Source organism: Spodoptera frugiperda, chromosome 22 (genome assembly GCF_023101765.2).
Source record: "Spodoptera frugiperda isolate SF20-4 chromosome 22, AGI-APGP_CSIRO_Sfru_2.0, whole genome shotgun sequence".
NCBI lineage: Eukaryota > Metazoa > Arthropoda > Insecta > Lepidoptera > Noctuidae > Spodoptera > Spodoptera frugiperda.
Genome location: NC_064233.1, coordinates 5060441 through 5078148, shown reverse-complemented (window position 1 = coordinate 5078148; position 17708 = coordinate 5060441). Strand labels below are relative to the sequence as shown.

General features: G+C 36.1%; 1 protein-coding gene across 4 annotated transcripts in view; it reads left to right on the top strand.

Annotated features, from left to right (window-relative positions):
* The window catches only part of LOC118280118 (brain-specific serine protease 4), a 36717-nt gene that overhangs the window by 7467 nt on the left and 11542 nt on the right, over positions 1 to 17708 (top strand). For 2 of the 4 annotated variants that reach the window (XM_050702364.1, XM_050702366.1), the window contains exon 2: positions 15035 to 15214. In XM_050702364.1, coding sequence (XP_050558321.1) covers positions 15035 to 15214 — 180 coding nt within the window. Of the gene's footprint in view, positions 1 to 10113; positions 10977 to 15034; positions 15215 to 17708 lie in introns of those variants that run through there. The other 2 variants (XM_050702365.1, XM_050702367.1) reach the window with 2 other exon arrangements.

The following is a 17708-nucleotide window of genomic DNA, read 5'->3' as shown; positions in this document are numbered from 1 at the left end:
TAAATAGTAACAGATTGCATAATTTCAACATAACTAACTATGCAGTCATAAAAATGTCATTAGCCTATAAATTAAAAACTAAAAAAAAAACGAATTTACATACAAATTGCAGAGACGCGAAAGAAAGTCGAATGTTTAACACCCCACGCGGGTGCGACCGTTGCCTTGTCGTGAGAAATACATTATCAGTAGCATATAGTGACTAAAAACTGTAACACGTGCTAAAATACTAACTAAAAACTAAAAATTACTAAATAATTAAAACCTTCATAGTTAAAAAAAGTTATAAAAAAACTCTTTGGTAGTTAAAAAATAAATTAAAGAAGAAAAAGTTAAAGAATGAAGTTGTATTCCAAATTCAAATTCAAATATTTGTGACGTATAAAATTAGGTTTGTTTTCTATTACGTAAATTTTATTGATTTTTTATTTACATTTTTTGGTAAGTTCTCTTTTATTTAAATGTGTTGTTTTGGTGTGCGTGACATTTATTTATAGCTAATGCAAATATTAGAATATTATGATTTTGTCCTTACTGAATCTACTTTTCTTGATTGATTTTATTATTTATCAATGAAAATTAAGATGTTAATCTATCTTAAACGTTATTTAATGAAACATATAATATGTATTATGTAAGTTTTATACCAAGTCTTATTTGAACTATAAAACTACAAGACATACCCGTCCCATTTCCAATTTATGCAATTTCCCGACATTTTCGGTGATTTTTCTTTCATAAGAACCTTCCAAACATCAATAGACTTACCAAAATCGGTTCAGCCGTTCCTGAACTTTTTACCTACTCAGAAAATATTTTAGGATTAATATTTAATAATCATTTAAGACAGTTGTCATTAATTTAATAACTACTCAGGAATTTTACAGTGCTAGTGTAGCAGGATCGATTCCCGCGTGGAGCAACTCTTTTTGTGATCCACAAATTGTTGTTTCGCTAGTTGTAATGTGTATGTGAACTTGTATGTTTGTAAGCTAACCCACGACACAGGAGACAATCCTATTGTAACGCAACGTTTTTCTTTAAAACCAAAAGAAAACATTTTTGAATAATATTTCGGAATATTTTTATATCTTTAAGTCAGTTTCGAATACATATTTAGGTACAATATCTACGCATTATTTTTACAGAACCTTCTTTCTAGGACACACGTAATTAGCATTTACTTGCTAATGTTACCTAGTATCTAGATTTGCCGGTCAACGGTAGCTCTAATTACGTTTATTGACACTAAGCTCGTAGCCAAATGATATGATACCCACGGCCACTTTCTATCATCACACCGTTCGCCATCTACAAAGAGTTTACACTCACACATTGGAGCCCAAGTCCTGGTCAGTTTGGTTTCAGAGGAATTTCCTCCCACGGACTCTCCGATTGTGTAATGAGCTCCCCTTTTTTTTTGAGGGGAGAAATCATCCAATGACTTCTCCCGCCTTGGGCGAGGCGAGAGGGAGTGTCAGACTCTTACTGACTAAATACCACCCCGTTCCTTCTCCTGCTTTTCGAGCCGGAGCCCCGGTAAACCCGCTAGGTAGTCCGCAGCTCCGGATGGAATAAGCTCCTTGCCGAAGTTTTCCCAGTAGGCTATAATATGGGGTACTTCAAGAAGGGAGTAAATAGGTTTCTTAAGGGTCGGCAAAGCGCATGTAATGCCCTAAGTGTTGCAAGCGTTCATAGGCCACGGTAACCACTTACCATCAGGTGGGCTGTATGCTTTATTGCTACCGTCGTGGTATAAAAAAGACAAATGTTCTAAACCTAGTATTCTAGTGTTCAAAACTAGGTTGCTGTGCGTAGATGTCTAGTATCGAAAACAAGTAATAATAGTCTCGAATATTGTAGTACTAGTGGCCCCTGCTTTACACATGTGTTTTGATGCACTAACTGTCGTTCTTCGAGACATCAATTAATGATTATTTAAACTATTCCTTAGTAACTATTTTGCTCCAAAAACATTTGCTAAGGGCTGAGTTTAGAGTGCTTTTCTACCCGAGATGTGGTATGCTACGTTGCTGTGGATGCGTTTGGCTTCCACCGACCATATTCTTTGGTACACATATCTTAGCACTGGTGGAAACGGACTCAGCTAAGTGTGTTTTTATATATGGAAAGATGCGTGCTATAGAGGCATACATAAGCTGGCTTCAATACGATTGAACATTACATACCTACTGGTGTTTAGGAACTTGATTAATGTCGGAGATAAGGGAGACTGGGGCTCCGATAACCTCACTCACTCAACGAAACACAACGCAAGCGTTGTTTCACGTCGGTTTTCTGCGAGGCCGTGGTATCACTCCGGTCGAGCCGGCCCATTCGTGCCGAAGCATGACTCCCACATATAAATGGGATATAAACAATCTTACAATTCACTACCTGTTTTCTAATCCTGTATAATGCTATCTTCTCTATTCAAGTCATGTCCAATGATATATGTTAGCTGCGCCGGCGCCTGCTTGCTTAATCTTCTATTAAGATGTGAGTTCCGTATCTTATTTTGTATCTGGTTATCTCATGTCCTGTTGTTGCAAAAACTTAGTTTGGTACCTTTACCGAGTTTAAGTTATTTCCTTGAATAAAATACTACTTAGGTACGGTATCTTAAAAGAAAAATACCTAATGTTATATTTTTTAAATGTTGGTTCTTTTTTGCGTTTTATTTTATTTTTAACTATATTTTAAATATACGTTTTTAAACTGACATGGTCAATAATAACATTAGAACTTGATTTACCATGTTTATTTATGTCTATGAGTTTCCGATATATCGATACTGTTGCAAGCTGATTTTCTTTATATATTTTTTTTGTCTTAAGTTTTGAGTGCATGCACTGTATACAAGATCTACGTACCATAGCAATACATTTAGACCAGTAACAATATTTTTTAGAGTATACAAACAATTCTTCCAAATATGTAGGATGTAAAATGTCCATGTCAGCGTTTTTATTTCTAAAAAACATAATACAGGATTAATCAAAGTCAAAGACACAGCATGTATTTCAATTATTCCTTAACGAGGCACTTTTGAAACAACTTTAATTGTCCGTCTGTCTGTCTGTCTGTCACTGTATGTGTTTCCGAATCCTATTGACAGTAGGTATGAACATTATCTCACATAACAAAACTCTTCACTTCACTTCAATTACATCAATTGCACAATATTAAGTAAAAGTAAGACTTTCTAACATTTTCAACATTGCCATATCTAATCGAGCCATCAATCAGTAAATGTCATCTCATCTCATCACGTATGTCTATGACTGTTCACTTTTGACAAATCATCACTGTTAATGTGTGATGTAACTTAATAGGGCGCTTTTTCTCGTATAGGATTTTTTTAAGCGGGGAAAATCATCCAATGACTTATCCCGCATTGGGCGAGCCGAGAGGGAGTATCAGACTCTTACTGACTAAAAACCACCCCGTTCCTACTCCTGCTTTTCCAGCCGGAGCCCCTGTAAAGCCGCTAGGCAGACCGCAGCTCCGATATTTGTATAGGAAGAGTAGCTAGAGCTAGTTGGCTACTGAGGTTTAGCCAATTCTTAAGATTATGGCGATCCAAATTTATTTGGAAAAAGTAAAATTTTAATCACTTATTTCTTTTTTGCCAATGATTTTTATATAGAAAGATGCGTGCTATGGATGACTTTCCTATTCCTATTATCGATACATCGCATACTCGAGCTGCGCATTTTCCTCGCACAGTTGTTACTTTGCGGCGGCGTATCATCATAGCACATCTTACTCGCATAGCTACATAGCTTAGTATTAGTGGAAACGATCAAATAGTTTCACAGCTTAGCTGTTACATCTTCGTAGCATAGCATGATTCAGGTCTTGCTATACCCAAGAGAGTAGTAGTAGAGCTGGTGACGAATGCATTCTAAGCTGCCGTTTCCCATGGCTTTCGATTCATTCCCATACATAACCCTTTGGCATAAAACACATGACGTAACATAAACAAGGAACATACACAGTTACAACACTGTAACCCTAGCCATTACCTGTCGTAACAAAACGGACAACAATGACATCGCGCATCCGTCAGCGAATAGAGCGGCCATCTTTGCAAAATCTCAAAAGGTTTATTTTTTTAACAAAACACCACAGTTACGAAACGAAACAACGTCTTGTTGTGAGTCGAAGCGCAAGCGCAGACGTAATATAATCGTGATACGTTCTGTTTCACACAATGTCTGTCGCATCGTGACAACATAGACCCATTTGGAGTTGAAATTCTTTGGTGTTAGCCTTAATTTCTTAATTGTGATGGGTTTTATTAATGGTGGATTGAATTTGGCTAGATTTGGGGAGCACGCTCTATATAGGTGATGTGGCGATGTCCGCTGTGTGACTGGATGCCAAAGGGTTGAAAATCGAGGCCACATATCACATCAACAGCTTATAAGTGGCCACTGCTGACTAAAGGTCTCTTCTCGAGCGGAGAAGGTTTTTGAATTGTTATTGAATTGTCCGTCAGTCTGTGACGAACGCCTAGCTCTACTAGGCGTTCGTTCCAAAAGTCGAGTTCTCTTAAAAATCGAGACCAATCCAGAGATGTTTTATTTAGATCGGTCGTAAAATACATAAAACGTATTTTAAGAGTGACCACGGAGTGAATTCGACATGAAACAACGCTTGGGTTTTGTTTCTTTGTGTGTATGTGAGGTTACAGGTTTACCATTCCACACACATCCCCGATTCCTCAACAAGCCTTAAATTCCTAACCCCCAAAAGGGCGGCAACACACTTGAAACGCCGCTGGTGTTTCGGATATCTATAGGCGGCGGTGATAGCTTACTATAAATAAACATAGCATTATCCTGTTATACACTTTTTACGTAAACTTAAATAAAACTTCAGTGGTTCGTGTAATCACTTTCCGTAACTGTATTCGCATGAATCATTGCTACATGCTACATGCTATGAGTACGCGTCTCCTTATGTAAAAGTAAAAAAAAAAAACGAATTAATTCTTACGCCTAGTAATTGGTATTCACTATTCAGAAAGTGCTCAATAAATTATATAGTGTGTTGTTTCTAAGTGTTTCCGTAATGCTCTAATACTAGCTTCTGCAAGCGGCTTCGTTCGCGTTCGCGCGGGATTAAAAGTTTCATATCACCCAAGTGAGGTCATACTTTGTCTGTATACCAAATACAATCAAAATCCATTCGGTAGTTTTAATGTGATTGACGGTCAAACATCCAACTTGATAGGTACCGACTTACCAAACTAATCTATATTGATGTGTAAACCTGAAGAGATGTTTGTTTGTTTATTTGGACGCACGAAACTACATATAAGTCTTTTTGTGTTAGATAGTCCTATCGAGGATGGCTACATCAGTATAAAAATCACGCTTTTTTATTGGGGGTAATCATCCGACGACTTCTCTCGCCTTGAGCAAGACGATAGGGAGTGTCAGACTCTTACTGACTAAAAACATCCCCGTTTCCACCCCTACTTTTCGAGTCGAAGCCCCGGTAAAGGCGTCCGCCCTACTAGGCCCCAAGGCTACAGGCTACATCAAGATAAACATCACGCTAAGATCAATAGGTCCCGCCGCCGGGGCCCGTCGCGACGTCCTGGTAACGACCCCCCCCGTCCTTTGCAATCCGAGCCAGCCCGCGTAGCTGAGCCGCTAGTAGAGTCATAAACTCCCTAATTAAATAATCAGACCCAGCCTGTCCCGACTTGCTGCCCTCCCTTTATGGCCCCGCTGAGCCGTGGTTCGAACCCCACAGGGGGTGCCCTCAGTGATGCGGTCATATAGTTTTTAAATCTTAGCTTTAGTTGCCCTGGCTGGGGGCCTTAACTTCTTGTTAGAGGCCACCCTAGGGATAGTCCGGTTAAGTAGTCAACAGCCTTAGCGTGCTGAACTACGAGTGGTCCTAAAAAAAAAAAAGCTTTAAAATAATAAATTAAAACTCAAAGAAACCATATCAACTCCTCTTGTTGGCTGTTGACAAATTTATAGAAATGAAATGAAATGAACTAAAATGATATATTTGTAAATAGGCTACAAAAGAGCACTTTTACTCGTAAAAAAATATTACATAGATAAAAATCTAGATGAGGTCGGGTAATATAATTTCATTATTCCATTTTTCTCTATTATTTTTTTTGGAGGAAGCTGCTTGGTAGTAAGTAGGTAACTTATAAAAGTCCTAGCTCAACATCTACCAACGACCCACCTAATCAATTAAAACTCAGGTCACACTATTATGCACGTGCAATATTAAAATTAAACATAAAACACAACAATAATATATTCAAACTGACTCATGGTACATTGTACAACCATGCGGTAACAGCAAAACGAATATGGCGCCGAAATTTCACGCAGTTTCGCGCCATTATACGAACGAAAGTGAAAATGGCGGGTGAGATGAGCTGTCACTGTCAAACCACGTTCCGATACACTCTCGTTTTCATTTCGTTGTCGTTTTTCCGTGGGATAAGTAGCGATGGTATTTATTTTTTTATATTAAGTAGCGATGGTATTTATAGAGTTTATTTTTTTATATAGAAAAAGTCCAAGTACTTTTAAGTTAGTTCAGAAAGAATGTAGGTATGCCTTTTTAAAAAGGCTGGTAACGGAATGGTGGAATGTTAGTGAGGTTACCGGAGGCCTAATCTCCCTGATCTCCAACAATTCTCAAATTCCTAATCCCCTCCCTCCCCCTCAAAGGCTGGTAATGAACTGTTAACATCTCTGGTGTTACGGGTAATCCATGGACGGCGCTAATCGAGATGAACCTTCTTATTGCATAAAAAGTGTTGTAGGATCGTCCTTAATTATTATTATTTAGATATATTTAAAAGACAAAATAAATTTGATTCCTAAAACTGACCGTTGCAAATGCATTTAAAATCATAGATGGTTACCCATCAGTTATATTGGATCATGCCAATGACGATAGACTGGATACATACTATATTGGACTCTGTGTTATATTTTTCTGAGTGTTTTGGAAAATTTTATGCAAAATTTTATCCCTGAAGGGATAGGCAGAGATGAACATTACGGCATGTAATGCCGCTATACAAAGTATACCTACTTTTCACGATTTGTGCTTATAATAAGTCCCATGTAATATGGGTTGAGCCTATTGTCATAATATAATGGTCACAATTCTAGACTCCGTGCTACTAGCCCAGTGTATTTGAAAATCTCAATATATTTGCTTAATATGGAAAGACAACTTAAGACCTTCTTATTTGGGAGTCGCTTTTCCAATCACTCGACCATTGGTAACAAGTTAAAACACGTGTTCAAATATGCTACAATAATATTCTAACAGTTATTTTCTTACTTATATACAATCAAGATACAGCCTAAGGCCCTATAAGGGCGTATAAAATTATTTATACATTGAAAACACCTCGGGGGCAACTTTCAACCAATTTACTCACAATTGCACTCCATTTAAATTGATAGTAAACAAAATACTTAAGAAACTATTACAAAATACTAAAACTAACCTCTAAATGTAATAATTGACCCACTTCCCTCCAAAAATGTTACCATAGAGAATATAGCCCTATCAAAAACGAATTAACCACAGATAATGCAATACCGCGAAATTAACCTTAACAGATGTCATTAGTAAAGAAAGCAGACTCGTCCATTGACAAATTACATCCTGACTACAAAACAAAGTAAATCAAACTCTAAAACAACAGCAACAAAGTTGATTTTCCCGACTTTTATTTTACTCTAAATCAATCAGACACATCGGAGGGATTTGTCACCGGTGGACAGCGGTCAAATGAGTTTAGACGTTATAGCGTTATAAATAAAATTGAATTTTATTTAATGTAGTGTGACTTAAGACGTTTTTCAACCATTTAAAGTCATGTTTTGGAAAGCTAAAGGCGAAAGTCGGCGTCTTATGAGTGTTCAAGTGTAACCACTCAATCTTGATACTTGAATGCACATAAAACTGTTTGAATCTCATTATTGTGCACTTAATATGGTAATATTGTAAAGGTTGTACGATCGAGAATCTTGTTGTGGTCGTAGAGTGTAATTTTAATGATAATTTTACAACCAAAAGACAAATTTACATCGTCAATGGTCCATGACAGTTCACTAGTAGACTATTGAACTCTAGTAATAAGTGTGGGAGAGCCATGCTTCGCCACGAATGGGTCGGCTCGACCGGAGTGATATTACGGCCTCACGGAAAACCGACGTGAAACAACGCTTGTGTTTTGTTAGTAAGGTTACTCGAGGCCCAATTACCCTCCTTCCCAATCTTCCCAATCCTCAATATCCCTTAAATTCCTAACCCCTTAAAGGCCGGCAACGCACTTGTAATGCCTCTGGTGTTTCAAGTGTCCATGGGCGGCGGCGATTGTTTACCATCAGGTGATCAATCTGCTCGTTTACAAGCTTATTCCATAAAAAAGGCCATATAGACTTTTTAAATAAAATCAAACCAATTTTTGGACAGACAACCAATTACTTCTCAACTAGAGTAATTGGACAATTCTCTTATTTTTTTAACAATTTAAATTAATGAAGAGTAGTGACTTAGAAAATTACGATTACTTAGAAATAACTGTCTTAGTCACTAATGGTTATTTTGTTCAAAATAAAAATAAGGTTTAGATCCGTTAAAAGCAGTTTAGTTCTAGTTTTATTTTGACAGTACTTAGTAGTATTTTGTCTTATTGATCATTTGATGATGTTGTAAGTTCGATTCCCTGTTTGAACAAAGCATTTGTCCACTCTATGGAAGGATATTTATAAACAACTAGCGACCCGCCCCAGATTCGCATGGGTGCAATGGTGATATATTATGCATATATTACACATATAAAACTTCCTCTTGATTCACTCTATCTGTTAAAAAAACCTCATCAAAATCAGTTGCGTAGATTAAAGCATACAAAGGGGCATAGGGACAGAGATAGCAACTTTGTTTTATACTATGTATGTAGTGAACGTGGATTTACTAGCCACAGGTGAGCCCATAATAGACACCAGTAGTCAAGAAACGGTCATTACAGCCGATACTGGCATGGAAGGATAATTATCGATGATCGAGATGGTCAAATCTTTTACAGATCCGTGATTCGATCATTCATACTCGAGTTGAGATCGAGTCAAAACGATTCGATCAATCGCGATCGACACAGGTCTAATTATAATGCTTTTTTAACAAATTGATTATCGAAAAGTATTCTCAAGTAACCTATAGTTACCTAACTTTAATTCAATGATTATCAGAATTAGTTTGATTCATTGAACACAATAGCAGTGTCAATGTCTGTGTAATTGGGTAGTATACTCAAAAAAAAAAATTACAACTTTTCAATACCATACAATATTCCTAAATAATCACATTCTCATTCATGATGAACTACTTAATTTTCGACGTAAAAACCTGATGACGTCATAACAGAGTATTTCATACAAAGTTCATAGAAAATATCGTTTTTGACGTTTCGAAAAAAGTACCGTATTGAATTTGACTAATAGGAAACTAGCCTGTTGTACACTGGACGACCCATACTCCTATTTCAGCTCTATCCATAGTTTGTCAGTAAGAAATCGCCTTGTGCCTTTAAACCACCCATTGTACACTATGCTTATTTATGTTGTCCTATGAGTTTATGTGGTGTACAATAAAGTGTCAATAAATAAATAAACAGCACTGAAAACTAGAACATATTTTATTATAAAACATCTGTATGAATTAATTATTATATAATTTCAATTAAATAATTATTATGAAACACATGTATCCTTGACCTAATTGTATTATAAATTAACATTAACTCATTCTCAAATACAATAATTATTCAATATTTATTTTACTAACTTTCAAAGACAAATTTAGTATAACAGTTAGGTAACAATTGCAACCTAAATTAGTCATTTAGATCATCTTAATTTAAATATATAGACCTACTTTAAACAGTTGTAAAATATGTACCAATAGAAGAACTATGTCACTAGGTAAAACTATCTAAATTAGCACGTCCATATATAGGTAGAAAACATGCAACTGTCAAAATTTTAAACCAATACCGTTAGTTTAGGAAAATTTTACTTGCATACAAACTTATGTTACATTCACTTGGTGAATTAGACTATTATTACTCGTTCCCTCCACTTATATGTCACGCACACCATATACACGATAAAAGAACAAATTTTCAACCATTGTTTAATATAAAAAACATGAAAAAAATTTCGAGTTCTGCACAAAAAATAACCTTAAAATTTTCCGAAACAAAATTCCAAGTCAATGACCTAATGACAGCAATTAAATTACAGATTATAAATACAAATGGCTGCCGAAGAATGTAAGGAGGTTTTAAAGACACAAGCAGTTGAGTAATGAGTGTTAATAAAATGTAAAACTCTTGTGGAACCCCAACTAAAAGTGAAAAGGAACGAACGAATGCTCGAACGCAGTTTACTTCCGATAGCCCAGTTCGCGCGTCAAGACGTCTCACGCAAATAAACAAAAATATAAGTGAAACAAAACAAAAAAAAATAAGTGTCAAATTTATACATATTAAAAAAAATGAAGTGTAATAGAAACCAGTGAAATGTGTAAATGTGTAACAGAAAACAGACTCGATGGAACGAGTGTGGCGGGCAAATATTATAATATTAATAAAAAAAACTTCAAAACTCGCAGAAGATTCCGCGGGATTTTCGATAATACAATGTTTTTGAGAACTTCACTGTTTATTTTTGCATTTTTAAGTTGTTTTTTTAATGTTATGTGTGTTGACGATGATGTATTGACGTTACAAGGCGGTATAGATGAGAAAGATGTTGATTTACCATCGGATCGAAGACGGCCCGTTAATGAGCAAGAGAAAGATATTTTAATGCTAGGGGCTCTAGGGAGGCGTAAAGGGTCGTATCACAATGGCTACGGTTCCTCCCAAGAAGATGATTCTATCATGGATTTGTTGGGGAAAAGTGAGTATTTTAAATATTATTTTGTAAGTTGGTTAGGTTCAACAAACAAATAATTAATAGGTAATTAATTATTCCTATTTTTTGGTACTTATAGTGTCTGCAGTGTTAAACTCGTTCTAAATATTATAAAATAACAAAAAATAATTTATAGATGTCACTAAGATCAGGCTTTTTTTACTCTAGAGGGTAACTTTGATCCAAATCCTATAACCAATAGGAATTTAGATTTAAATTATTTATAACAAAGCGTATATTAGTTTTTCATTGGTTTAAAAGAAACCCGATCTTATGGTGTACTAAAAAATAAAAATAATCGCACAATAATATTAGAATTTTGTGAATTTTCGTATCAATATAATTTGTGATAGTAATAAAATACGGCAGTAATAAACTTTTATTCACTCTTGTGTTATGTACTTCATAAGTTTGATACAATTATAAAAGTTGCATAATAAATAAAATAAATAAATTTTAACCGACTACAATAAAAGGAGGTTTTCAGCTTGACCAGTATGTAGTATGTATGTTTGTGCACGATTATCTCGCGTTTGGCAGCACCGATTTTGATGCGATTTTCAGCATTGTTTTTTATACTTAGGAAAAGGGTGTAGGGATATTAATCACCAACGCTAGCTTAATGCTGGTTGACGATTTCAAACTTAAAAATTATAAGGCCAGGTTTCCTCATGATGTTTTCCTTCACCGTTAGTCAGTCGTGCCTAAATAATCTTAAAAATGATATTTAACTCGGAAAATTCACATTAATGAGAATTAAATTATTGTTTTTGCGTTTTATAGTCCATTGTGACTGACTTCACGGTTGCTTTGTTTCTTGGCGCGGTGGCTGGGCAATTGGCTGCTGTGCAACGTCTAGCGGGTTATATTCCCGCAAGGAGCAACTCATGTAATCCTCCAACTGTCTAGGTGTCATGTGCATGTGAAATGTTTGTTAACGCACCCACGACACAGGTCAAAAGCCTAGTGTAGGACAGTCTTAAAAAAAATGTATCGAGGAAAACATCACATTACAATGAATAGGAGTCTAACAGCGAGTGAAACAACGAGAAACCACTTACTTACCTTTACCGTAGCTATTCATATACCAGATACAATGTCAGAGACTCAAGTTTCAAAACCACGTGTGAAACCGCTTAGTTTAAAGGAAATGGTTCTAATTATATTTACCTCAGCCACCGACGCGGTACCAGTAACTTTACCAGTAACATTACCAGTAACTTTCTCAGTGGTTTATACTGTGGCCAGTTAGCCGTGGGAACTAACCAGCCGGACATTAGATGAATAAAGTTTTAAATTGTCTTAAATTACCATAACGAAAGCATGTTAGGCGGTTTAAAATGTTTCTTGTTTGTCTAATGAGATAGTTTGTTGGTTATTTAGTTTTGGTTTTAAAATTTTGATAATATTGCGTAACATATCACAGCCTCTTTTGATACCACAGCCTCACAGAAAACCGGCGTGAAACAACTTTTGAGTTGTGTGAGTGAGGTCACCGGAGGCTCAATTACCTCCCTTCCCAATCTTCTCAATCTTTAAACAACCCTTAAATTCCTAACCCCGAAAAAGCCGGGAACACACTTGTAACGCCTCTAGTTATTAAAAGTCTATGGGCGGCGGCAATTGCTTACCATCAGATGATCCGTACGCTCGTTAATTGGCTTATACAATAAAAAAAAACTAACATTTCCTCGCGACTTCACATGTGTTAAATTCGGAGTAAAACAATATACCTAACTTTAACCTTTCCTCTTTAATAAATCTATCTATATAAATAGCCACATCAATATCTATTGCGTAGTTTTAAAGATCAAAGCATACATATGAACAGACAACGTAAAGCGACTGCGTTTTATATGTAGTAAATTTTCACCCCCTATTACATGGGACTTATAACACAAATGGTAGAAAATGGGTGTACATTGTATAGCGGCATTACGTGCGGTAATGTGCACCTCTGCCTACCCCTTCGGAGCTAAAAGGCGTAACATTGCATAAATTTTTACTTACAATTTCGAAATAACAATAACTTTTCCTCTATCTAAATCTATTTGCCCATGAAGAGGAAAATAAGGTATTATGTTATTATTATACTTTATACCGTGTCTAGACTAGACACAGTATCTAAATCTAAATCTGGCTAGAAATATTATCTACAGACATAACCGTTGCCCACCGTAATCTGATAAGCATTTCATGAGTTTTAATCGTGTAAATGGATGAAAAGATTGAGATAAATTTTCCTTTATACGTGTTGAGTGACTCTGTACATACAAACGTATGTTGCAAAAGATTTTAGTTTGTCTTGTATAGAAACTCATACAACTGCGTCCACTGATCCGCATCGTACGGACCGCATCATCGGCTATGCCTACATGTGATGCGTACTGATGACGTCATACGGAATACGTACGATGCGGGCTTGTGGACGCATACCTTAATAAGATCTTTAATCCGCATTGAGCAAGCTGGGTTCGGAGTTCAAATTTTCCTAGTTTTTACCGAAACAAAATACTACTTGAATAATAAGCATAGCACACTACTCCTTATAAGATCAGAGACAAAATTATCACTAAAAGAGAGATGAATTAATCAAAATGTCTCCAATTTTTGTTAAGTAAATATTTAAATCGCTAAAAATAGGCCTCCCCAATGGCCACCAGACCAGGGCGCTTACTTTTGAAATTAATTTCAATGTCAATGCAATTTCGATCCAATATAATATGAATAATTATTCAATGTCAAAACTATACTACCCTAATCTCAAATGTAGCTGTTAGAATAGTATTCAGTGTACGGAATATAAAGCTAAACTCAAAACTATTTCGTTCATTCAATATCTACGCAGTACGGATGCAATGGGCACTTTTCTTTTTAAGGGGGAAACTCATCCAATGACTTTTCCCGGCTTAGGTGAGGCAAGAGGGAGTGTCAGCCTCTTACTGACTATAAACCACCCCGTTCCTAGTCCTGCTTTTCGAGCTGGAGCCTTGGTAAACCCGCTAGGCAGTCCGCAGCTCCGGATCAGATGCAAAGGTTGCAACTCATAATTACGAAAGTATATTAACGATTTTGACAATTTATTTTTTCAAAATTATACGATTCTTTCCTCACAACTGAAATCAATTTTCCACACCCTAAACTTAAAACCAACACTTTTACTCTACTTACCCATTTAATACATAGTAAGATTAAAAGATAAACCACATAATAAAGTGTAAAGCCATTGTCTCGTATCGAAACATCCATCTAAGTCACGCAAATGTACTGAGAGTAAAAGTAGTTGCTCGTGCGCAGAGAAAATGTTCGGTCATTCAACCGTTTTATTGATCTTTAGATGTTTAAATAGATGTTGCGTGTGATTCGTATTTATGTAATAGATCGCACAAATTGTTGTCATTTACACTTTTGTTCGAGTGATTTATGGATTTTAATGTTTTTTTTTTCTTCTGTATGTTGGAGATTTATGATTGAATTGGTGATAGTTTTTGTTTTGTTAATTCTTTTTATTGGTATTGTGTTTGTTTGTGCGACTGGTGGTCATTAGTTATTTTTATTAAACCTTTTTAAGGGCCTATATCAAAGATATGTCAGCCCCATCGTACCATTCGTTTTTGTATAATATTTCAACCCACAATTGCCATTACTTTTGCGAGTTTTTTAACCGTCTGTATGCCATACACAATGGAAAATACATTGTGACTCGTGTATTTCTTTTTTTGTGATTTTACCTAGACAGATCAGCTAGTGGTAAGCAATCACCGCCGCCCATGGACTTCCAAAACACCAGAGGTGGCACAAGTGCGTTACCGGCCTTTAGGGTGTAGGAATTTGAGGGTTGTTTGGGAGGGGGGAATTGGGAATTTGAAAGATTAGGAAGGGAGGTAATTTGGTCTCTGGTAACCTCACTCACACAACAAAATACTACGCAAGCATTATTTCTCATCGATTTTCTGTGAGGCCATGGTCTCACTCCGGCCGAACTAGTCCTTTAAATTTTGTAGGTATTACAAAATTCTAACATCCACATTCTTTTGTTTCAGTGATCCCCCAAACTTGCCGCTACCGGGGCGCTCGATACCCATGTGGGCTGAGTATATCCTGTGTCCTGGGGGGAGGGAAGCCACTAGACTTATGTTCAGGGGGCATGATCTGGGCTTGCTGTGTAGACAGAGAGACCACTGAGCGACCCACTGAGGTAGCACCCGTTGTTCACAATGCTAGTGAGTATTTTTTTTAATATTTAGTAGAAGTTTAAGTAGTTTTCGTGGTTAGTAAAAGGATTTCCTTTTCTTATATGTAAGGTTTTCTAAATTTATCTGCCATGACTTTAATGAGATTGTATTGCCACCGCTGTTGTATTTGAAGATTACAATATTACTATTGTTACATATAAACTGTTGATAATAGGAGGTAGTGTTTGTGTTTAAAGATTACAATAGTGAATATAAATTATTGATTATGATTTTTTTTTTCACAAAAAATCTACGTATGCATTTGTTATGAAAGAGCTATCTTTTTCACCGTTTCTGTCGCTTTTACGAAGCGAAGCATCGTGCGTATTTGTGAACCACTTTATGCAAAGTGGAGTTAATGTTTATTTAACTTCTTTTTGTTCCCAAATTTAATTAACTGGTCCAGGAGTACGTAATTTCTTCACTATTGTAATCTTCAAACACAACATTACCTCCCATTAAAGCCGTGGCAGATACTTTTAGAACACCTTATATTATATTCATGAAAAGTACCTAATACTCATAAAATTGTAAGATAAACTTATATGTTTGAATGCATCTGCATATTCTGCATGCAACGCAGTGTTGTGTTAATATATTTTAGTATTATTTAATAAATATTCACTTGTCTATAATGTTAAAATTCTTGTGTACAATTTAATCACATATTTTTTAAGTGAAATAACTTTAGACCGATATTTTTGAGGGGGAAATCATTCAATGTCTTTTTCCGCCTTGGTAGAAGGGAGTGTCAGACTCTTACTGACTAAAAACCACCCCGTTCTTACTCCTGCTCTTCGAGCCGGAGCCCCGGTAACCCGCTGGGTAGTCTGTAGCTCCGAAGCTTAAACATAAACCTATAGTTTATACTAAAAAAAACTGATTTATTATACAAAATTATCTGATTAAACTATTCACTAGTAAAAATGTCCAAAGTTATTTCCGATTCCAATTTAATTGTATACTACTCATTTCTTAACATGTTTGTCTAATAATTGTCTAATTCTAATGATTTTGTAGATAACTCTATGATTCCATTCCCCATATTAGAGCTGCTCTAAGGAACACACCAAAGTTGATTTTTTTATTGAGATTCATAATATACCTAACTGATATACTCAGAGACATTTAATGATTACTTGAAGTATTCCTTAGTAATGATTTTGTTCCAAAAACAATTGCTAGGGAATAGGTTAAGTAGCCATTAAATAACTCTGAGTACGACAACAAGTCTATATAGTATTTATTGCTACAAAATATAAAGTACGCATTATTACACCGACTCGACTGCACACATACGAAAGTTGGTACCACGTGTTCAACCTACCTACATGGCTAGAAAATAGAGTGACGATTCAAGCTACAAGCCGGTGTTAAAGAAAATATTGCATTCACTATGTCATGCGTTTGACACGTTTAAATTATTCTATCAAACAGCCGCACGGACTAGAAAATGGTCTCATAAGAGCTTAAGAGAGAAATTAGGTCGGAACTCGAGCACTAAATGTCAACTATAAAATATAAATAAATAAACGTATAATAAATGATAAATTACATTTATTTTTGCAAGTAGGTAACAAGAGATAACACTTTAACACGCTAATCTCTTAAATAACTATAGGTAGATGAGGCAGGCATTTCCTATCGGACTATTCTGAGAAGAAATGCCGAAACAAACTCAGAGGTCATAGTCTCTCTCTCTCTCTCTGATATAAGGCGGAAACGAGCAGACGGATCACCTGATGGTATGCAATCGCTGCCGCCCATGAACACTCGAATCATCACAGGCGTTATGAGTACGTTGCCAGAATTTTAGGGGTTTTAGGGGTCAGGAATTTAAGGGTTGTTGAGGAATCGGGGGTGTAGGAAGATTGGGAAGGAGGGTTATTAGGCCTCCGGTAACCTCCCTCACACAACAAAACACAACGCAAGCGTTGTTTCACGTCGGTTTTCTGTGAGGCCGTGGTATCACTCCGGTCGAGTCGGCTCATTCGTGCCGAAGCATGGCTCTTCCACACTTATTGTCTCACAAAATCGTTTCGTTTTACCGTGAAGTAATAAAGTAAAGTACACATCTAACCATAGAACTTACACCTCTTTATATTTTCCGCTAATATAGTATGTAGTTATGGGTAAGCCACCATGACACTTTATGAAACAATGGTGTACAAGAAGTGGGAACATTGCAAGTTATGTGATATTACGAAATATAATGTCATAAAAACACTCTCTCTTATGATGCAAGATATAAATATATAGGGTGACTGATAATATAATTAGTGAACGATATTTAAATACGTGATTGTGCTCATGATTAGAAATAACTTTCGTAAAGGAACTTTTTTGTATACTCATTAGTTTTATGCTTTTACGTGATCAGCTGTTAGTAGCGAGGCGCCCGTGCCCGCGTTATCGGAAGATTAGTAGGTATTTTGGGACACCCACATTTTAATGTGGATGAGCGATAAGTAAGGGAAATTAT